Genomic DNA, 24878 nt, shown 5'->3' on the forward strand with positions numbered 1-24878 from the left:
AGAAAATAGATGCTTATGTTATCGAAAAATGTATATTCTATTTTAAGTACATCATTGAAATAATTCAATCATCTATTTAGCCGCTTTTATTCGTAGACAAATACATTTTTTTTTAAACGAGTCAAGCATTTTTTTGAATCACGTAATTCTCTAATACGAATAAACTATTTGCTTTTTTCTGTATGTCAAAGATTTGAATTCATGCGAGTAAGTACACGTTTGTAAGTAGTTTATCGAGGCGGAAAATGTTTTAACCACCCGTTTTCTCCTCCCGTTTGTATGCAGCTCAAATATTTTCTCTCACTTTGTGTTGCAGGCGGTGTCGGAGAGGCTCGAATTGGCACCAGCTGGCGGAAGATCAGAACCGCAGGTGAGTATCGTGAGAGAGTTCGCTCTAGCCTTTCTTCAAAGGGAAACACTGCGAAATTATATCTTCTTGCGAAAATTTATCGTTGCTCTTCGTTTATAATTCCCGTCGGAGTTCGTTATTTTTTTTTAAATTTTTATTCGGAAACTAAATAAAATAATTCCTATGCTCAATTGAGATTATTTATTTGAATTTAAGATTTTTACTGTTTTATGAAGTTTATTAAATGTTTTATTAAATATTGTAATAGAGTAAATTACATAGATTTATATATAAGATAAACTAATGAGAATTTTGATATTTTCTTTATATATTATTTTATATTTCAAATTTTACTCCGTTATATAAAAAATATAAGAATATATATGTATATATATATATTTCTAAAAAATATTTTATATTTAAACAAAATACAAGTAGAAATAAAAAGTAGAAATTATTCAATAGGAAAATTTAAAATATTTTCTATAAGAAAAATATTTGTAAATGATTATAAACGAAATAATTAAAATAAACAATTTATAAATATATGTTATATAGATTTTATCTTTAATAGATAATTCGCAATGATTAAAAGGATATTGAAAAAGCTAATTGACTTTTTTGTAATATCTTTTGTAAAAACAGATTTATTCAGTCGATAATTAAAATGATTTAAATGAATATAATTTCTTGAGAAGCGAAACACTTTGATGAAATTGTTGACTGTGCCAAATGTGTTTTCCGCTTTGAAACTAATACATACTTTCAATGACCGTATCTTTCCTTACCTAAGGTCGCTACCTTGTGCGAACCTGGCGAGGTATATCTTGCTCAGCATATGGGAGAGCAGGGTCGATGGGTCTCCTCGACCGACAAGAAGAGCTGCATGACGGATAAGCTCGAGATCCTGGAGTATTGTAAGAAGGTAAGAAAAAAAAGGTCTATAAGATCACGCAACCATTAAATTGTTTTACACGTATAACATTGACGTTAAATACGAGTAGTCGATTAAGAGTTATATATAGACATTAAAAATAGATCTCTGACATTTTTCTGCTATCATCGAACTTTTTATTCCTCTCTTTTGCATCATTTCTTTATACTTTACAAAGGATATGAACGCGTATAAATATTTTGCTCGTGAGTTCCCTTAAAGCTTCCTTAAAAATTTATTATATCATACATTATTATATCATACGCGAAAAATACAATACTTGATTTTTGTTAACAATAATTAAATCTTTGAGACTTTGAAAAGATTGAGATCGCATTCTAAAATGAATGAGTAAAGAAAGAAAAATATATTAAGATTGTAAAAATGGATAAAACACGAAAATGAGCACGCAATTCTATTCTAGATCCTTCACAAGTAGAGCACGGTGAAAGGCAAGACTAACTTTATGGATTACCGGATAATAACATTCTCCGTCTCGTTTATACGACACGTTCGCGCAATCCACCATATGCATAAGAGAAAGAAAGATAAACGTGCAACTTGCACATGCGTACGTGCTTGTATTTGCTTATGCACGAGCACGAAGAAAAGTGACTGTCATTTCATGCGTCGGATATGTTGATCGATAAAAATCGTCGCCTCGCTCTCTCGTCGCGAAAACACGAAAATACATTATTTGAGACGGTTAAATTCGAGACATTTAAATTATCGGAACGAAATCGGAGGTAATAGAGACTCATTTGATTGAGAATCGTCTCTTAAAAAAAAGAATCAAACTGCTGCGAGAGATTGATGAATTAATCAATTAAGACTTGCGGCGTGTTATTTAACATCGCGCCCGCTGCAGGCATGATTAAGAAGTCATTTAATAATCTTCCGGTGCCGTATAAATCGAATTTTCATCCCTTCGTTGATGCGCTTCAGTCACGACAAAACACCGAATTACGCGGTTCGTTACCTTTCCTGCCGTGAAAATAAAGTTAATCTTCGCCGATGACTTTATCGCGCGAGATTGCACAAGTCGACAATTGTTACATCGTGAATTATTTATTTTGACACGCTTTGTCTAAATTTCTTGATGATGTATAAAAAAAAATCGAAATGCATCATATATATATATATAATATTAGTGTAACAACTCGAGTACCATGATCTTATTACATTTTTTACACGTTTATAAATTTAATTTTATAAATACATCTTTAATGTTGAGCTCCACATTCGACTTATAAAAAATGTATTATATGCTGAACTATTATCGATTCGCTGCAGAGAACTATATAACGTCACAAGCCGAGTCTATCAGATTTAATTCGCAAATGAAGCGAATATAACGTTGCAAAACAGCTCGCATGATAGGAATACGCGTTTTTACAGCCTTTTAAATAAAGATTAGCAGATAAGTTGCCGTTCATTCGCGGTAATAACAGGCTTGCTTAGTCTGTATGTATGCTCGATAATTACCTTTACAGATGCGCGATTACAGTCTGATCAAACTATTTGTTACTTTCTAGGCTTATCCGAAGAGAGATATCACCAACATCGTCGAATCATCGCACTATGTCAGAGTCGGGGGATGGTGCAAGCCCGGAAGGAACAAGTGCAAACTTTCGCGATGGGTGAAACCTTACAGATGTCTGGGTGAGTAATAATAATGATATTTTTATGCCGAGTAGCACAAAAATTATGACACTTGTGTATCGCAATTTTTCGCAAACTTCTTTGTGTCAGTATCACAAATATCTCCCACAAGATTAAAACTTCTGTAATTTTAATGGATTGAATTTGTTAAATCCTAAATATGTGAAAAAAAGAGCTTACATTAATTTTCACATATCTTGTCGGGAATGTCACGATGTACTAGGTTTCTGGGTTAACATAAAGTAATAATTTAACGCGAACGTATCGCGACATAAATAAAACCCTCGGGGAAAACTGGGTGACATAAACGGGATGTAGATTTATATAAGCTTCAATATTTATTATATTGATATCTCGGTTGATTGATAGTCAGATAGAAAATTTTTGTACATAAAAAATAGCTCGATAGTCGTGATGGAAAATCTTTGCGGTGAATTTTGCGATAATATCTGCTTTTTGGTCTGCTTTAAAACTAAGAACATGTTGGTTCCGATGGGTCGTAAGCTCATCGATAATGCGGTAGCGGTGGCCATGAGAAATGGATAGATCGATCTTCGACGGCGGGGATTTAGTTATAAATTTAGCAGGACGCTCGATCTGTTCTAGAAAAATTCAATTTGTAGAGTCAATACGCTGTGTAACGGGCAACGCGATATTTTCTGTCGGATTGTCTGCTCGGCTACCTTCCTGATCAGGCTTTTTATCGCGCTGAAAAACGGAAAAACTATCACAAACGTGACATCGCGCAATAGCAGAATTCAAGAGATGGCACTTACTTTTCTTTTTTCCCTCGTATGATCACTTCCGAAGTAATTGACAAGTGTAGCGAATATCTTCATTTGACCTTGTAAACCTTTTTTCTCCGTACAATTAAATGATTCACTGCAACAGAGAGATAAATTTATAATCTTGTAACATCTACCTTAGATCTCTTCTTTCCCTTTATGTTAATTAAAAGTGCATCTTATAAATTATGAACTGATTCCGCTCTTACTCTGATTTCTTCAATTTACATAGAATACTTATATAACTGCGGAATATTCTAAGTCAAATAACGCGAAGTTTTGATGAAATCGGTAAAAAAAGATATTAGATAAGATTCATTAAAATATAAGAAAATGTATTTGTGCAAGCTTTATTTTACTATTACTAGATGAAAATATTGCATTTTTTAATTTTAAATAATTTTATTTTAACATATTTTTAATTAAAGTAGTAATTGCAAATATATATATATATATTTGATATTGAAAAATTGCAAAGTTGCGGAACGGTGATAATTTACTTTCCGTCCGCATCACAAGTTCGTTTAAAAAACCACCATTAAAGTTTGATGTAACACTTGTATACTTGCATATTTTACAGTGAAAAGTTACTTAAAAGACAGTGATTTTTTTCTAATTGAGAATCTAGACATCTAGAATATATATTTACATCATTGAAATAAATAATTACATCAAAATGCGAGTAGTGTAATGACACAAAATCATAAGAGTGATATATTTTTTAAATGAAAAATCTTGTAAAATACAAGTTATTTATATAGAATATATACAAAAAGCTGTGACAGATATAGGATTTGAAAAATTTCAAATTTTACTTTATTTTAAGCGCTCTATTAAACGTTAAAAACTATATATATATACTTTTCATTTTCTAATTATGTTAAATAAACGCTATTATTCTGATTGGTCACGCGTGTATAAATAATTATGTCGTCTCTTTAATTACGTCTGCAATTGTCTTCATTAATTTGTCTGTCCACTATTCTTACGTAAAACTGACTATAAAGTATCAAGTTCTTTTTATATTCCATTTAATCTTTTGTCTCGTGTCTTATCATCTTTTTCAACAATACTTATAAAATAGAAAACGTTCTCTTTTAGATAAAAATATATCTGTGCGTTTATAGCTTTTTATAATACTTTTATTCTGATAAGAATGGGAAAGAATGACACATATATACGAAATATATTGGAACAAATCAGGCAAGTGGTTAATACCCTCGAAGGGGCTGCGTGACTAGCCCTATTGATCAGCCCTGGTGAATGTACCGATGCGTCATCCTCTAGACGCATTTCCATTCCGCTGTCTGTCTTCTTATTTCTTCCTTTTGCATATTCTTCTATTGCACTTATAAAGCTCTACACAAAGGAACGATGTACAAGGTACATGCAAACAAATACACTATCGGGAAACAGTCGTTGCTTATTTTTTTTATATTCATCTTTCTTACACTGAAATGTTCTCACAAATGCAGACATACTATTATATATAATGTATATTTATACACATAATTCTTCTACTTTAATATTTATATTTATATTTATATGATAGTGCATATTTTGATATAGAAAATCTCTCAAGTAATAATATTTTAAAAATTATTTTTTAATAAATTTTATGTCGATTTGTCTTTAGAAAAATCATTATATAAGGGAACCTGTTATGTTGATTATGTTATGTTGAAACTTTCTAATATTTAAGCAGTATAATTAAATCCGGAATTAAAATATTAATAACTCAAAGTTTATTTGAATTTAAATGAAAAATAAAATTTTGTTATTTGTTTATTATTCTAGTTTTTGACTCGCGAAAAAAACAATTTTAAGGAAGAACTAAACGGAGAGATCAGCTACATCAAAAGTTAATAAATTTTGAACTCACTTTTAAAAATAATTTGTACCTTGAAACTTTAATTTGGGATAAATTAATTCATCACCTGTCATTAAAGTTATAGTTAAGAATTCTGAAAAGATATCCAATATAGATAAAATAGATAAAATGTATAAAATATATAAAATGTGTAGAAATATATATGTTGGATGGATTCTATCGATTTCTGTCTAAAAATGCAACGATTAAAAACTAAAATGGCAAGATATATAAAACTTCTTTTAAATAGACGCCTCGTGTTTGAAGAGAGTCATATAGGTGGATGAGAACTATTGATTTCATATGTGTATATAACATACATATCCATACAGATGTATAAATAGTCGTCGACAAAGTTATACTTTAACTGCTGTCACAATATAATTCGTAGAATTTTTTCTTTAAAGAAGAGAGAGAGAGAGAGTGCATCGATAAAAAAATAGCGAATGAGAACAAATACTGACACAATACCCGACCTTTACTAGTTTAATCGAGCCTCTTCTTGAATTCGAGCTACTGCAATATGTACCATTTGCTACTTTCAGAGGGACCATTCCAGAGCGACGCACTTCTCGTGCCGGAGGGCTGTCTCTTTGATCATCTTCATAATCAAACAAAATGTTGGGATTCTCACAGGTAACAAACGTATATACGCGAATACATCTCCGTTAAACGAAATTATTTCTCGAGTGAGTTTAAGCTTACAACGTCCGCGTACCATCAAAGCGATTGAGCAATTCGAGCAAGAATAGTTTAAACATAGCCTTTCCGTTTTAAAGGAAGGAAGCAAAGGACTTGATTTTTGATCCCATTGAGTTTGCTATTGCATTGTTAACGAGTCATTATAAATACCGCCTTTACCGCTCTTTTGTCTTTACATACGCATCTCATAAATCCTCTATTAATTATTCTACATCTTATTATCGCATACTTAATTAAATATACAATTACTTTGCTAATGTGCGGTGTTAGTTATTCGCCATCTTCGCGAATTGATGTTGCAAGTCGATGTAAAGATCGCGATGCTGCAAATCCGTTTATCGTAGGAGATCAAGTGCGTCCTTGGGTACACATGACTGCAACAAGGGGATTTATGTTACAGTTGGAACACCACGGCGGCGGAGACCTGTCGGGAGCGAAACATGAACCTGCGTAGCTTCGCGATGCTGCTTCCGTGCGGTATATCCCTGTTTTCCGGTGTCGAGTTTGTTTGCTGTCCGAAACACCTGAAAGGTACGTAACGTACGTACGCTTGCTTTATCACTCATACTTTTCATTCATTCATTCATACTTGGCGTTTTGCACGAGCGAGAGACGCAGCGAATTGCAACGTCAGGGATAAGCGAAGATCAGAACGCGCGAAGAAGTCGCTTTCGCGAGCTTTCGAGGGAGGCGAATAATTATATAACGTTCTCTACGGTGCGAAAATCGCACCGGCTTCATCTTCATGCATATTCCATCGGTGCGAACGTTTCGCTGCGTCTGCATCTCGTACCACGATATCCTTTCCAGATGCGAGCTCGAGCGTCTCTTCTTTTTACCGTAAAGTGGGAGTATTTGCGGCGATTTCCTACTTTAAGGCCTTTTTTACTTATTTGTTTATTATTAATTTATAATTTATAATTTAATTTATAATTTAATTTAATAATTGACTTATAATTTATAATTTAACTTATAATTTAATTTGAAAAAGAAATTATTTTTGGTTTTATACGTTTATTGTTTGAAATAAGACTGTAATAATACGGAAGATTACAATCACTAAGTATATAATCCTATTTTACGGTATAAGAGAACAATGAAATATTAAATAATCGTAGCGCAACATTGGATAAATTCATTATGCAAAATCCATTGACTTTTCTCACTCGCATTTATTATTTACTTTGATAATATTAAACTTGTACATTCTTTTCTACAAAGTCTTGTATCGTACAGCTTTTACTTTGATGCGATGTCTCTCGTAATATCATAGTATCATTTCGCCTTTATGTTATTTCATGTTGTACAGCGATTAATGGAATGCGTATCTAATCAAAAAGCATATCGAAAAGGAGAAAATCAGAGAAGCATGAATATTTACGACGAATTCGCGGCGTATTTATTGCGCGGTAGAAATACTCGGCTGTTCGTTTTCAATCGACTGTCACAAAGAACAAAAAGAGAGGACGACTATAGGAGGGTGCAAAGAGGAGTGTATTAAACGAGGGGTGCCACCTACTTCGTCTCGCTTCCTTCCTCGTCTCCTTCCAACACCCTGGCTGGCTCGAGCCACCCTCCGCAAGCTCTCTCTCTCTCTCCCTCTTTCTCCTCCCCTCTCTTTCCCTCGTCACAAGCTCTCTTGTCTTCTCTCTCTCGTGCAATCAATAATGTTCGCCGCCGACGTTCCCGACGACTGCGCAACGTAACATGCCGTAGCTTTCGGCGTCGCTGCGCAACTTTTCTTTCCTATACATCATATATAATAGGCTTGATTAACACGCACGAGGGGCTGTCCGTTTTATCCGCTATGTGCGCCTGCTTGAATGTTATGTTCCATTATTTTCAGGATAGGTAATGTTACTCTGGGATGAGACACGTCGTCCGGAGAATGAAAAAAATTATATTAAATAAAGTTAAGGTATTAATATTCAGGGAAATAGATATTGGAGCGCTCGGTAGATATACTTGACGAACATGAGATTTTTTTATCTTCGTTTTTTTGAAAAATTAAAATGATATCTCTTCATTGAAACAATTTTAGAAACATTATCATTTAATGTCTTAATGACTAAGTTCCAACTAAGGCTCTTACGATAAAGCGAGTTATTAAAGTTGAAATAAAAAACTCAAGTTGCTAGAAAAATGATTCTTTGAAACGTGCTTTAAACTTTGATTTAAAAAGTTGTTGATTTAAAAATCGTTATCTTGATATTTTTGTACATTTTAATTTTTGAAAAGATCTAATTTTAGATCAGCTTCACTCCAATATTCGTAAAAACGCTTAATTTATATAAATAAAATACATACGAACGAATTTATTATTGGAAATAAATTAATTATTTCAAAAATATATAATACAAAATGCTACGTTTTTTATAGTATACCTATTCAACAATATCTTTGTTACATTGATATTGATAGCTTTCAATTTCTGTCATCTTTGTATACTTTTCCGTTTGACATTTTCGATCGATTCCGGATAAACCATTCTCGCGTGATATCTATAACTCTCTATGACGAACAATCGTGACATAAGGCAACCTCCGGAGAAACTGCCAACGCTTGCAGTTACCGCATATCTATCGTGTGACCCAGATAAAACGACGACGCAGGTGGATATGGTCAAAGGAGACTTTTGTCTGTCTTTGCAAAAGTCGAGAAGTCGTCTCATCAGAGTATCTATTCTCGGCGAATGAAACACATCTCGGGAACCTAGTTAGCCAAGATGCGTCCCGCTTCTTCTTCATGGTAACTCGGTGAAATTAGAAATTCTAAACAGGAAAGATGCGACATCGGAATGAGAATGAAATGCGTTTTAACGTAAACGCGTTAAAATACATTCAAATTTCATGCTATTTCATCGACGGCAATCTTCTCTGATTATCCCTAATAAAATATATCACATGGATATTTTGCAAGAAGCGTTTAACGTGAATTTCTAATTTTTTTAAAATTAAACTAACAACTTAAAAATATTGAAATATTTACAATTTTTACAGAATAGATATTTACAATTTTTAGACTAAATAAATTTTTCTATCGATCGCTTTATAGATCTATCTTTTAGAGAAGAGATTTTAAGTGTGCGTTTGTACAAGTTATTTCGATATTCAGCTCGCTATTTGTTTACATCGAAGAATCGAAACCTGCTTTGATTGTCGTCAATTATGTTTGATAAAATTATCAAATTGCAATGCATGCACAGTCGTATTGACTCCCCGTTCTTTCCGAGTATGAATATCGATAAATAATCAAGTGGCAGTCCACTGCCAGTGTATCACTGGTGCGCGCATTGATTTAGATTATAGGCCAGAATTCCGTGGAGCTATCTGCGGCCAGCCCAATCCCGTCCATTTACTATTCAAACAATGGCAGTCGATATACTGGAATGTGCGCGCAGACAGGAATTCCAATAATTGCACCTATCGCACAGAATATGTATGTGTGCGCGATGGATGCGAGTGTGTGCGTGTGTACATGTGCGTATACTAAGTCGTTAGGTATTGTTAGAGAAACGCGAGAAAAACGTGGAAAGATATTTTCATGACGAGCGCAGTAATATCGTGTGTTAATAAAATGTCCTCTGTTTTTTTTTTCTATGCAAGTTTCGCGCAACGAGAAATCCATTTATTTAGTATCGGATTCAATGCGCATTGTTTGATATTCGTGTAATGATTGAATTGTTTGGATTTGTAAAGATGCATATCAAGGGAATATAACGCGTGAACTATATTTCTCTTCTTGCAGAGAACGTGAAAGTGAAGAAACCGATTGATTTGCCCATCCCGAAGAGCATGGACGACGATCTCGATGAAGACGAGGATGATCTTGATGATGAAGATGATCTGGACACTGACGCTGAGGACGACGATAACTCTGACGGTGATCTCGACGACGTGCTTAGCGATCAACCCGACGAGGATGAAAGTGAAGAGGAATACGATGATCTCGACGATTACGACACGACCACTAGGTAGTGATAAATACAGATCAATGTTTTCGCTTTAGAGAGATTTGCATTTTTTATATTTATTTTTATATTTTTTATATTTATTATTTTTTTTATATATTTATTCGAATAAATATACAGCTAATTAAAGCTCTGTCTCTTTTCAAAATTAAAAAGAAAATCAAATCTAAATAGCTTAAATTATAATTAGCTTAAAAAGTTATAATTAGCTTAAAGAGTTTAAAAAATAACTAAATAGCTAAATAGTTTAAATTATAATTAGCTTCAAGAGTTTATTATAATTATAATTAGACATATTATTATAATTAGACATAAATCATTTATTATATATTTCTCTTAATGTAAATATTAAAATATTATCTTAATATTAGTCGACCATCAACGACCGTTTCGACGACGGAGAAAGCCAAGCAGGAGGCGACGGCGATGCCGCTGCCGGTCAGCACGAGCACGCAGCAGCCATCCCAACCGCAGGGTACGCCTGATCCTTATCTGACACACTTCGATCCGCGATCCGAACATCAGAGTTACAAGCAAGCTCAGATGCGACTTGAGGAGGTACATAAGGAGAAAGTGACGAAAGTAAGTTCGTTTATAGTAGCAATAGAGAAAGTGAGGCAATCTTAATGTACACCTGGTAACACTATATTGTATCATATCTTTTATATAAAATAGAGAGAGCAAATATAAAGTATAATCAATTAGATTAAGCAGAAATTTATATTTGAGAGAAATAAAATAAGAGAAACAAACCGTATATATTTGCAAGAGGAAATATTATGGCGCGGGACATTGGTGTCGAAATCTTTGTGCTACAACGCTTTCAGGTGATGAAGGATTGGAGTGATCTCGAGGAGAGATATCAGGACATCAGGGCCCACGATCCCGTCGCTGCGGATGCTTTCAAACGCTGGATGACGGCGCGATTCCAAGAAACAGTTGCCGCGCTTGAGGAGAGCGGCGCCGCCGAAAAGCATCAGTTAAGCGCGATGCATCAACAGAGAGTGCAAGTACGTGGAAGTTATGTGATATGAATCATGAATGTATTTAGAGTCAATCCGTCAATTTGAAACATTATGAATTATGGCAACAAGATCAATTTTAATCATTAATTAATTATAAATTATTAATATAATTATTATCATTAAATAATTAATTAATAAAAATAATAATTATATGATAAATAATTAATTAATAAAATTAATAATTATTAATTAATTATAAAATTTTCTAAATTAGGTTTACGTTATTTTCAAACTAAATGATTTGTCCATATTAAAGAATATTGAATGAAAATAGATGTATTTTTAATTATCTCTAATTATTATTATTTTTTTAATAAGTGACAACAACTTGTAACAATATGATATCTTTTTTTCATATAAAGGAATATATTTGATCTACAAATATGTGAAAAATATAAATTAAAATATAAACAAAATATATATTATTATTGTTCAAAATTTTATCATAATTATTACTCATTCTTTGAGCGATAACAGCCAAATTATTAAATGAAAATTATATTCTACAATCATTTTATTTTCTTAGGAGGCTGTTAAACAGAGAAATGAAGAAGCCATGGCATGTTACACAGCGGCACTTAACGAAACGCCGCCGAATGTAAGTTTCCCCATACTTTTATACAAAAAATAATTTTTACAATTGTTGTACATGTTTTTATAGATGCACCGCATTCAAAAATGCTTGCAAAAGTTACTCAGAGCCCTTCACAAGGACAGACACCATACAATCGCTCATTACAAGCATCTCCTCGATAGCAGTTTGGAACAGGCGCAACGAGAGAAACCAGCCACTTTGGAACATCTGGCGGAAATCGATAGGATTACCAACCAGAGTCTCTTGATGTTGGAACGGTAACGTATATATTTTATTCTATAGTTTTGCCTTGAATACGTTAAATACGCGAATCACGCGATACGATTTACACGCAAAGCGAAAACCGCGGTCGCAAAAACATTAGAGACTCATTTTTTCTTTTCTTATGTTCAGATATCCAGATCTAAGCGCGAAGATTGGCCGTCTCATGGACGATTACGTTTTGGCCCTCAGGAGTAAAGATGAAACTCCGGGATTGCTGCTGGCGATGACGCGGGAAGCGGAAGCAGCCATTCTAGACAAGTACCAAGCTGATGTTGCCAGCAAGCAGCAAGGTATTTATGATGAATTATCAAATAATTATTAAATTTGTACAAACGAATGTGTTTTGCTATATGTTATACTTTACAGAGAAGGAACATCAGAAGCAGCTCGAGCGGGCGCGCAAAGAGCAACGTAAAGTGGAACGCGGCGAACTGCGCACAGAGCAGGAACAACACGAGGAAAATGATTCAGCAATTGATACCAAGGATATTCCTCAGCAATCGGAGCAAACCGTCGCGGTCGCTGCCATGCATAGTGAGGGTGTAATCAGAGCAGCTCACAGCATGACTCATGATGTTTCTCATTCCGAGCCGGTAAGAGAATTTAGCGCAAGTAATGTCTAAAACATAATTATCATTTTTTTTTAATTTATTATTTATATTTATTATTTATCAACTAAATTTTATAGACATATTAAATAGAAATAAAATAATATATGTATGATATATAATATATGATATTTGATATATGATATTTAATAAAAAATATCTTTATGCATTTCTTGTTACAATCAACAAATTATATTACTTTCTCAGGGTTATTCTGTAAGGCGAGAAGTATATCATAGAGAAAATCGATCAGTATATTTCACACTCGCATTTGCTGGCATAGCGCTCATGGCAGCTGCAGTTGTAGCAGTCGCGATATTCAAGAGACGCAGTGCGAGAAGTCCTCACAGTCAGGTATGTTATCGCATTAAAAGACACATTGGTATCATTGCAGGAATCAGTCGGTGATCATTCTTTGCACACATATTTATGTAATATATAATTTCTATTTTATATTTTCTAATTTTAATATATATATATATGATTCAACTGAGAATATGCGTAATGTAAGAAAAGTAATTCTAATAATAATGTCATGTCAATTATTAATGCGAATGATGTTCCTTGATTTCCCACAGGGTTTCATCGAAGTCGATCAAGCAGCCACGCCGGAAGAACGGCACGTCGCGAATATGCAGATCAACGGTTACGAGAATCCTACATACAAATACTTCGAGGTGAAGGAATAATTTGATCGTCGCCTCAGTTTTTATTTCTAAAGCTGGTCGCAATCGCGTATTCGTTCTCGCGTATTTCTTCAAGAATCTTATAGTATTTTGTTAGAGTAAGATCTATAAATAATATGTATATCTCTAACCCCCCTCTCCCCGCGAGATTCTTCCGAAGATCCGGAACATGTATATTTCCCGGAGATGCGCTAATTCAGAAAATGCGTTTCTTAATCGGCAGATCGCGCTTGCGACGAGACATTCCGCGTATATCGCGTCCACTTGTTACACATCTCGACTCTATGTCGTGATGTAAATCGATTTTCGCAAAGAATTGACAATATGTGTAAAATAAAGTTTGTAGCAGGGATACACGCTGGATGGGAACGAAACGGATTCTACGGGAGATAAAATGATGTAGAATTTACACTTATGTGCCATACAAACACGAGTGTTACACGCTATCTTCGGAAGTATCTCATGCATATATTATTTTTACATTACGTTGTCATATACATGTCGGTATAAAAACGCAGGAAGGAGCGCTCGCGTTGTGTAAAAGTAGAAAACGCCGTTTTTAGACTTACCTCGATGTTCCTCCGCCTCTACATGTTGTGCACTCGAATTGGAAGCTCCATGGATCGACGTTGATCGTAACTGATCGCTCTTATTCCCTGGAGATGAATCATTCGAATGACGACAGAACATGCGTTTACACGAACGATGTAAACATCGGTAAACGCGTTGTCGTTGCGCTCTTTGCTGTATTTTTAGGTTCTGATATTTTCGGAGATAATCAAAATGGCAATAAAACATAACGCAGCTTAAGCACTACACGAAAAAAAGCGATAGCGTTTGTAGTAGCTTGTCACTGGGAGCAGCATATAGACGTAAATACTCCGATTATAATCGCGTAATCGTTATCGTTATGCTAAAATAAATGCGAGCGAGCTACGCGACACTCTTAAAATATCAGAACACACGCCCCATGTTATCGTTGCACGTTTCACTCTTACCTTCGTGATGCAGCTGTTTTATTCTCTCCGTCTCCGTTCGATTCCCACTGCCTCGTTTTCTCTCGGTGACCTTTTTCAGTACTTAACGTCTACTTTTAGATGATAAAGAACCTTAAGATGTAAGGAAACTAAGAATCATTGACATATATCTCGAAGTTAATGACGATGATGAGGAAGCAAGCATTCTATCATTCTACGCGAAAGTTCATTGTTTTGTCGAGGTGCTGAGAACGCTAGCATGGAGAATATTCGACAGCTTTATTCGATCTCGCCGATGAGAAACGACGATCGTCGCATCGGACAGATCATGCCGATGCTGCCGAATAAGAGGAACAGTTCAACCGGAGATCATTTTCGAGTGGCATTAGTACCTCCGACTATGTTAGGTCGAAAAAGAAAAAGAGTGGCGGCTGTTGAAGTAAGAGTTTCTCTTTCGTTTCCGCGTTTTGCGTTCTCGGGATTAAAAAAAGGGAAAAAAAGATCGTTCATACAATAACTATCTTAGGATATATTACTAATTATATACGACGACGACGATGATGATATAATATATATTACACGTTTAATGCTTATATATTTGTATATGGTCAAACGAAAAAAAGGTAGTAGCCCGCACTTTAGCGCCAGGGTCGCGTGGGGAAAAGAAAACACACACGGTTCTTGATTATTTTTTTTTTTTAATTCGAAATCACGTTACGCGCTTTCGTCGAACTTATTTGATAGGAAAGGAGCTTGCGATTGCGAAGCGGTACATTCAACGCCGGCGCATGCAAACGCGCTGCCACAATCTACAGAGCCATTACCGTCCATTAGTGGTTGTGGTAATGTGGTAATATATAATCACACACACCACAGAAGTCTTAAAGACATCTAAAAAAAAATACACACATAAAAAGTCACGACGTTTTTACGATGTCTGAGAGATGAAGATATCTCTACGTCGTCTATGAAAGATTGCAATGTATTTTTAAACGTCTCAGAGATTAGAATGTTTTCTTTTTCTTTTTCGTCTTTAGGACGTCTAATCCTATGGCGGAGGCACGATAAGAGCGTAAGCATCGTTATCGTTTAATGTACCGTATCGTACCTTGAGGCATTCGGGTCGGTCGACCCGACGAATCTCGATATATCTAAAAAATAAGGAACGGATTCAGCTCGGCGGAGTGCGATAGTTATTATTATGATGATAAATAGCAATTAAAAGTCGCGTTCTGTATTCTTATGTGAAACGCCCTGCACGAATGTCCACGCATAAGTGCATACATTCCCGATTACGTGCTAAGGTGGCCCTCCCCTTCAATTGCGCTCACTTTGCTACAATTGTGTCGCATGACACACACGATAATCGCCCGCGATCAAAGAGCGATTAAAAAGAAAAAAAGAAATCCTTTAGATATTATATTCCTAAGCGCACTTGTGAAGCAGCTGCCTTTCTCCTATCTATCTAACGCGAATCACGTGCACACACAGCGATCGTTTGTCTTCACGCAACTCCGGTGGAAAAGAGTGTGTATAATCGACAGATGCTAGACACAGACACACACATAAACAACACACATCGCTGAATGTTAAAAATATTATTTTAGATATATCATAAGACGATAGCAATTATACCAGTGAATGTATTATGACTATATGAATAACAACAGATAGCATCAATGCGTTAACAATAATGATATGAAATATCGATTATATATGTATATGTGTGTGTGTGTGCGACGTATGAATAATATATAGATATATATATATATATATATACAAATATATATATGAAAATATACACATGCATATACATGTATACATATTAAATTAAATATTATGTACCTATAGCGTATATAGTCGTTAAACAACACATTGATAACATCGCATATAGAAGAACCTGACCTTGATACGGATTCACAGATGCTGAAGACCTTCCTTAAAAAAAAAAAAAACGATTGTATGTACTTATTATTTTTCTAAGAATCTCACGATGCTGGGAGCCTCTGCTCTCGCACGGAAAGATAGTTTGCGATTGGCCGGTATCAGGACTGATTTGATCGCGTATACATATATCGTTCGTCAAATTCAACGCGATTGAGCGCAAAGCAAGCAGCAAGATTTGGCACATTGTATCTCGCGTATATAAATATGTAAATCTCGAGACTCGCCGATACGAGGATATTACGCCATACGCAGGCAACAACGGTCCAATGTTCTCTCCGATGACTTTTGTAGAAGACGTCGGGGTGGTATCAGTATTAGCCAGTAGTCGGAGCATATCATGGTTTCGGTGATTCGGTTGTGGCGGAAAAGGAAAGGAAAAAAAGAAAAGAGAAAGATGGAGAAAGAAAAGTGTGCGCTTCAAGATACTGTGAATTTGCATCGGGCCACCTCCGTATATATAAGTTTAAGAATTGATTTTTGTAAAGAGGTAATAAGTATATATATATTATATATATATATTATATCGAGGTAACTGAACTTAGCTTAAAAGCCATGTGAGATGTGAGGAAAAGGAGAAGAAGAAGAAGAAAAAAAGAAATATACGTCCTTCAAGCCGCAGTCCAGAGATTAGCAAGTCCAGAGACGGAGAAAGAGTATAATAATGAGACTATAAAACACACTAGACTTTATTTTTATATTTTTTTCGGTATCTCCCCGCCGTTATTCTATCGTATTTTGATAATTAACGAGCAGCGCGAATTACGTAGCCACACGCTGCCATTTTCGATTTCGAAAATATCTTTTTCCTTGATTTTTCGTTCGATTTATTCGACGTTCGAATAATTATTTGAAAATCAATTTTGCTTCCGCGCGTTGTAAAAAATAATTTGACGCAAAACAAAACCTGTTGCAAAATTATTGTGACATTCGAATCGACGTTTCATCTTGTATGTGAAAGGCTTAATAATATGCGTCGTATTATTTACATATAAATATAATGCAAATGTGGAAATCTATCTATGTGTGACGCAAAGATAATCCCAATTACTCTTAAAATATGTTTCTCTCATAACAATGAAAATTGAAATTCTGAAAAATACTATTATATTAAGCACGTGAGAGATTTTGCTTTTCTCTTCTGTGAACAATGGCAATCTTTATAGCGGAAATACGGATGCAAATGAATTAATTGTGGCAATTATAAAGTGAGACTGCTATAAACAATCATTCCATGAGATATCTATGTCTTGTATTGTTGGAATTTTAATCACATAATTATATGGAGAACTCTGCGCACAAAGAACGGCTTTATACATTTTTTTTAAATATATGGGATAATAAACCCATACGTTATACGTAGGGATTAAAGGGCTTAATGTGAGGCGATTCCATATGATTTGTGAGAAATTTTATTTCAGATATGATTTTCTTTTCATATACTTAAAGTATATAACTTATGAATTCCGTAATTATTTGAAACCCTCAATATTCTTGTCTTTTATTTTACTAATAATTGCGATTGAAAGAAAATGCTATGATTCGCCGTTGTTCACGAAAAATATAAGAGCCAGTGTCGAAAGACTAAGGAAACAAATTCTCCTCGTCCCTCTTTCTCCTTCGCAGATGTTTCTCCTCGCCGCTCACAAGTTTTAACGCATTATTACACCCCATTGAAAAGAACGTATTGTGTTTGTGGATAAATGTAATTTTACTTATCAATAAAAATAAATTATAAAGAATCTTGAACCGCGCGTTTCATTACACTTATCTCGTTGCAATTTTGCGTGTTTTTGATTGAAACAAAAAAATGAATTAAATGTTAAAATAATGCCTATTAATAACAATTTTCTGCAAAATAAAATATTGGCATAATAAAATATTTATATATTTTTGGATATAATATTAATGTTACATACGATATATTATTGCATTAAAATATATATATTATTGTATTAATATATACAATTTATAGTATGCAATTTTATATTATGTACAATTTATAGTTTGCAATTATTTCATCACAACGTTCTCAAAGTCATTGACAGTTTTGAATCAGAATGCATGTCAGTTGAGACAAAAGTCCATTATTGCGTGCACAAGTGATTTGATTAAGAATCAAAGTACAGTATATAGTCTGAATCCAATTAAAACTTGATGCACATCAGGAATAACAAAAAATACATATGCGTTATATCTACAGTAAAATAATGATAAATCAACTATCTCATATAGTGATAGTGCTGCATCAGCATCAGCTTATCGTATATGCGTGTTGCTTTTATCAATCTATTTTAATTTCGAAATACGGCCAATTAACGTTCAATTAAATTTTTTTCTTGCAACTTCCAGGTCGTTCTTTTCGTCATCGCGATTTTATTAGTAAATTATATATATATATATATACAAATTGTAATGATATTATTTTTAATTCGAGAGCGATGATAAATGGGTACAAAAGTCTCGCGACAAAACCATCATCGTTATTGACGTAGTGTCGTTGAGCAGTGAAACATTCATCGATTGATGTATCATCGCTTCTTTGTGAACATATCATTTTTCCTTAATCCAGGTAATAATTTTAGTGAATTTTTGATAGTTTAGTTTTTTCTGTCGATGATCTATCATTCGTACTATTATTAGATCTCTCATTATTTATATAAATTTTTTAAATTTATGCCATAAGTAAGACTATAATTGAGCGGAAATTGGATATATCATAATTAGAAAATAGAAATTTCATAATTAAAAAATAGAAATTTTATACGATTATAATTTGATAATGTACAGTAGAAAAAATGTTAATTATATAAATTTTAATTATTGATGCATTTTATCCTTGAAGCTCTTGTCTCATTAATACTTAATATATATATACTCATTATCGTTACTTATGAAATCTTAAGTGTCTTTCTTAAGAATGTTTAAAAATCAATACTTAAGAATGTTTAATCAACAAATATATCAAAAAATACTGAATATTGTAAATAAAAAAATAAAAGTTGTTAACTTGCTAAATTTTTTATATAACTTCGCGTTAATAAAAAGTTAATTCCAAATTTATCATAAAATTTTTTCGTAGATATCCTATTGAGCTGCTCGACCATATCTTGAAGCTTTTACTTATACAATTATTCAATATATTATTCAATATATTTTAGCATCATATTAACTCATCGTTTTTCATTAAATCTACAATTATTATTCGATAAAATCAACAATAAAAAATTTAAAACTGTCCTTATATATTGCATCTAGTATAAAAATATTTAACTATATAAATCTTCAATGATTATACATGCAATGATTATACATATGTTAATTCTTAATCCAACAATTTTATGTAAAAAGAAAACAAAGAAGCTTGCGCAACATAGCATGAATCATGCTATTTGTATATATATATATATACATATACATATTGATCTTCATCGATGAGCTTCCTCTCGATAGAGAATTCTATTACTCATTCCATTTTATCAAAACTTTTTGATAAAAGCAAAGAATATGAAAGCGTAAGAGAGTGAGAGAGAGAGGGAGGGAAAGAGAGAAATAAACAGACAACTGTCCCAGAAACTGGAACGTGCTCTCATTTCACCTCGTGAAGCGCGTCTGTCTAAGCGCGAGCGTGAATCGCTCGGCGAATGTCAAGTGTCAAGTGAAGTTTTTTTGCGTCACAAGTAAGGCACTGCATCAGAATTATACTGGGATAATTGTGCAATTAATTAATATTATCGTTCTTCGCAAACTTATATTTGATCTACGCTGAAAGTGTAATGTGATATACGTCTTACTGTTAGATTAACCTGGCCTTAATCGAAACCATATATTAATCATTCATTGAGAATATATTAAATGTCCCGTTGATATAATTTGGCATTTGCTATCTTGACCTTGTTGTGATATATTGACTAGTATGTTTGAAAATTCAATCAGTCAGTCAGGCGATCAGTAGCTAAAATGCACAATGATACACAGTTTGTTTTGCCGTTAAATTATTTTAAAGTTAATTAATCAGAGAAATCAAACGCACGGAGAAAGAGAGAGAGAGAGAGAGAGAGAAAGAATTTTGCATCAGTATTATATGTCTGCTAGGATCGTTCAGATGTCAACATCCAACGATGACTTTGACAGACCGTTCGACCAACCAGAAGAAGATGCAGAACCGTTGCAATGGAGTGTTTTGCGAAAATTATGTCGTACCAGTGTGGAGCATTTTGCGTCCGACCAAAACGAAAGCAGTGTCAGGATTAAGGCGGCATTACTGCTGATCCTGGATCAATTAGATGAATTACAGCCACTATACAATGAGATAGTCAAGTTCGCGCCACACTTTGATTTTGATGAGGAGACCCCGGGAAATGGATACAGAAGTTTTCTCTCGATGGTTGACAAATGTATCGTGCATTCCGAACAGATCTGTCGACAGATGTATCATCAGAAAGATTCCATGTTTTCCCGAAAGAACCATCACATGAAGTAATTATAATACTATGGAAATACATTGTACATTTATTTAATGTATAACATTTTGCATTATATGTTTAATTCCCAGGGAAATAGAAGCATGCTCCCAGCTATTGGTATCGTTACAGACATTCTTGCAATATTTAAAAATATTATACTCGTGGAGTACAGAAGTAATGAGCGATGGAAAACTGTCACTGTTCATACTAGATCATAACGTTCAAGAATTTCTCCATTGGACAGAAAATATTAATCAATACTGTTTCTATGGTAGATGCGTAGGATTTCAGGTATTTGTAAATAGTATATAATATTTGTTGGATCAAGTTTATCTAAAGTATTATCTTTTTCAGTATGGCAATAGTTTAAAAAAGGTATTAAAAACAATAGGATTTGCTATGGTTTCTTATAGTGAAATGTATTATAATAATGATACGATACTAGGACGATGCGCTAATTCCATCAAATATTTTTTGGATCCTGAAGCGAGAGCACGTCGTATTGTCAATATATCACAATATGCTGATGTTTCTTTTACCCAAGCATTTTGGTTCCTCAATGAACTCGGTAAGAAATAAGGAATTAGCAGAATTATATCATTTATAATTGCACCTTGAAAGAACTATTTACAATATTTGTTTATAACAGATGCTATTTAGATATTTAAACTATTTTTTAATTGTACATATTACATATTTAAATAATAAAACTTACATATATCTGTATTTTAGAAATACTTTCTATAGTGAAGCCCTCGTTAGCCATCAATCAACTCATATCTATTCCACCTGAAGAATTAATTCTGCCTACTTTGGATGGTGGGATTGTTTCAATTCCAATACCAAATAGCCATATTGGGAAAAAACCGATCCATGTTAGATTATTGAGTTCCAAACGACGTCTAGGAATGGTAAATAAAATATATATAATTTGATTATTTTATATACATATAATAAAATATACGATTCATATTTAAGTGAGGATATAAATTATAGAATTTATAAAATAGAAAAATTTAAAATTATTTAACTAAACGAGTAATAATATTTTAATACAATTTTAATACAATATATCATTAAGGTCGGATCTGGGGGTATAGGAGGAGAATTACATGGTCTATGTGACAGACTGATTATTCATACTCATGGTGGTGGATTTGTGGCACAAACGTCGCGATCGCACGAAATGTATCTACATAATTGGGCTACAACGCTCGGAGTACCGATCTTAAGCATAGATTACAGTTTAGCTCCAGAAGCTCCTTATCCACGCGCGCTTGAAGAAGTGGTGTATGCTTACGCATGGGCGTTAAAGCATGCAAGTACATTGCTCGGAAGTACAGCGGAAAAAGTGATATTTGTCGGTAAGGTGAAAGTAAAGTCTATCTTTCATATATTTATATATATAATAGCCAATCTGATTATTCAATACAGTAAAACTGGAAAATTCATAATTAATATTTTAACAGGTGATTCTGCAGGGGGTAATTTAAACTTGGGGGCCATTTTGAAGTGTCTACAATTAAATATAAAAAGGCCAGATGGTATTTTTATAGCTTATGCGCCAATATTCCTCGATATCATTCCATCACCATCTCGCATGCTCTGTCTTACAGACTCGCTATTACCATTTGGTTTTATGATACGATGCTTGAAGGCTTACGTAGGATCTGATAATAAGAAATCTTCAAAGTAAGATTTTAATTAAAATTACAATTTTTTTTTCTAATCAACATATTTTTTCTACTCAAAGTATTTTTATATGTGATGAGAGATATATTTTAAAGAAATTTTTTTGTAGTAGATTTTTGAAAAAAAAAAAAAAAAATAACGCATATTAAACGAAAATTAATCGTATCTTTTGTCATTTATCACATATACATTTTCTTGTAGATGTGATGAAAATGATTATAATATATGCATATACAAATAGAATTTATGCCATATACAAATAGAATTTTATTATATAGGGAACATGAGATTGAAGAATGCGTTAAATCGGATACAGAGTCTTTTGCGGAAGTGAGCGAAAGTGACCTTATAGCATTAGCTCTTAGTCCAAACGGAGACGGCGCGAATGGTGCGCAAAAATTAGTATCTCTGCCATCTGATTCGACGTTAAATTCTGTCAGCTTAACAGAAGTCGATGGTACATACAAATCAGCAATTATGGCCTCATAATATATATTCGTATTATATCTTATTCATTAAAGTATATTTACTTCTCTTTTGAGTGCACATTTTGAAAAGATCTTTTAATGCAATAGGTATTGAAGGTCCGAAAGTGCACGTGGAGCCTCGAGAATATATCAGCAGATTTTTAAATATGTACAGAAATTCCGGCACAGCTTCAGTATCGTCACCTGTTGTGGAAAATGGCTGTGTCAGCAGAGATGGTAATGTTTCAGGACAAAGTGACAAATCATGGTCTTTGTTCGGCTGGTCCCTCGGAAGAAGTAATAAAGATATCAGGCAACTTGATATGAAGAATGCTAAGCCTCTTTGGGAGGAATTTACAATACCAAGAGATCTGTTCTTAAGTCCTTTTCTCGCATCAGATGATATGCTAGCTCATTTACCGCCTATGAAAATATTGGTACTTATTTTAACTTCTATTATAATTTTCGATAATATAAAATATTAGTATTTATTAGTATTAAATAGTATTGTAATCGTTATTAAAATTAAATATTTTACAACATCTACATAATATTTGCTTTTAGACGGTAGAGTTTGATCCTTGTCTCGATGATTGCGTCATGTTTGCGAGAAAACTTCGTTCGCTTGGTAACAAAGTTACACTGGATATATTGCCAGATTTGCCACATGGATTTTTCAATTTCCTACATGTAAAACTTTTTATTTATTTTATATGAATCATGATATCATGTTATCATCATATCAATCGTTGATTTTGATGTTTGTAGGTTTCAAAAGAAGCGATGGAGGGCGTAGAATTCTCTGCCAAAAGAATAAAAGAATTGCTGGAATTAGAACCATAATATGAATAATTATCACTGTTAAGATATACATGTTGATCTAGAGATTCTAAATGGAAAATATTCAATATTGCAGAAATCTGTATTTATACAAAATATGTAATTGTGCAGTCTAGATGCAATCAAGTACCGTGATATCGTTTTCAATGGCTTAACTATTTGTAATGTATCATTATGCATTATTATATATGCATCATTATGCATATATAAGAGATAATGCTTTGCACTAATAATTTTCTATATGTATTAACTATTTTAATTATTTCATTATGCATTATTATATATGTCATACATTGTGAAAGCAGCTTTATCTAAAACAATTAGAATATAGAGTGTTTTGCATATATTTGATTAGGTCTTAAAAAAGAAAACGTCCTGTATATAAAAAGACAATTTTACAGATATTTAATATTAAATGTTATTTAATATTATATACATTTTAATTTTTTATATATAAAGCTGTCTACTTTTATAATTACAATTTTGAAATATGTTACATTTTAATATAAGTGACATATTAATATATTTATCTATATAAAATATTACATAATAATAATAATAATTACTATGTAATATATTACATTAAATTGTGCAAAATTTTCTTTGCATATTTTTTATGTACATCCTAATACTTATTCCATATAATGATTCTTAATATGTAAATTAGAAAGCAATATTTATTTTTTTGTATAAATATTTTCAATATACATACAATTATTTTAATTGTAATAATAATTAAGAAAATTTTAATTTAAAAAAAATATGTACAAATTTTTAAATATGTCTAAATAGAAAAGAGAATTGATGGACAATAAAGATATACAAAGAAATTGCAAAATTGGACTTTTCTTTAGATTATAATCTTTCTCTAATGTATGAAGAACAATAAGATTAAGGTTTTTAGAATTGCAATGATTAAAAAATTCTAATTTATACCATTTCCTCATACCAAAATTTTCTGTTACTGTTTTAAGTCTTGGAAATTAAAGTTAAAATTATATAAAAATTCTTGGAGTTATAACTGTATTGCAATTTTAGTTAA

The 24878-nt window shown here is 33.0% G+C and overlaps 2 protein-coding genes across 5 annotated transcripts in view; both read left to right on the plus strand.

Annotated features, from left to right (window-relative positions):
- The window catches only part of LOC105248956 (amyloid-beta-like protein), a 41716-nt gene extending 25595 nt beyond the window's left edge, over positions 1-16121 (plus strand). The window contains exons 2-15 of one of the 3 annotated variants that reach the window (XM_011254060.3): positions 317-370; positions 1143-1274; positions 2819-2945; positions 6146-6236; positions 6703-6833; positions 10050-10275; positions 10644-10854; positions 11100-11282; positions 11824-11895; positions 11959-12149; positions 12286-12446; positions 12523-12749; positions 12972-13118; positions 13343-16121. In XM_011254060.3, coding sequence (XP_011252362.1) covers positions 317-370; positions 1143-1274; positions 2819-2945; positions 6146-6236; positions 6703-6833; positions 10050-10275; positions 10644-10854; positions 11100-11282; positions 11824-11895; positions 11959-12149; positions 12286-12446; positions 12523-12749; positions 12972-13118; positions 13343-13453 — 2064 coding nt within the window. In that variant the 3' untranslated portion in view covers positions 13454-16121. The remainder of the gene's footprint in view (positions 1-316; positions 371-1142; positions 1275-2818; positions 2946-6145; positions 6237-6702; positions 6834-10049; positions 10276-10643; positions 10855-11099; positions 11283-11823; positions 11896-11958; positions 12150-12285; positions 12447-12522; positions 12750-12971; positions 13119-13342) is intronic. The other 2 variants (XM_020026800.2, XM_011254061.3) reach the window with 2 other exon arrangements.
- A 2712-nt stretch (positions 16122-18833) lies between these two features.
- LOC105248955 (hormone-sensitive lipase) lies at positions 18834-24205 on the plus strand. 2 transcript variants are annotated; one of them, XM_011254058.3, is made up of 11 exons: positions 18834-18943; positions 20467-20850; positions 20927-21128; positions 21192-21405; positions 21570-21748; positions 21919-22201; positions 22307-22529; positions 22808-22986; positions 23105-23433; positions 23561-23686; positions 23765-24205. In XM_011254058.3, exons 2-11 carry the CDS (start codon positions 20477-20479, stop codon positions 23837-23839), a joined length of 2184 nt encoding a protein of 727 aa, XP_011252360.1. In that variant the 5' UTR covers positions 18834-18943; positions 20467-20476; the 3' UTR covers positions 23840-24205. The 2 variants fall into 2 exon arrangements, with proteins under 2 accessions (XP_011252360.1, XP_011252361.1); XM_011254059.3 differs by lacking the exon at positions 18834-18943 and adding an exon at positions 19898-20051.
- Positions 24206-24878: the final 673 nt, after the last annotated feature.

Source organism: Camponotus floridanus, unplaced genomic scaffold (assembly GCF_003227725.1).
Source record: "Camponotus floridanus strain SB8 unplaced genomic scaffold, Cflo_v7.5 scaffold30, whole genome shotgun sequence".
Lineage (NCBI taxonomy): Eukaryota > Metazoa > Arthropoda > Insecta > Hymenoptera > Formicidae > Camponotus > Camponotus floridanus.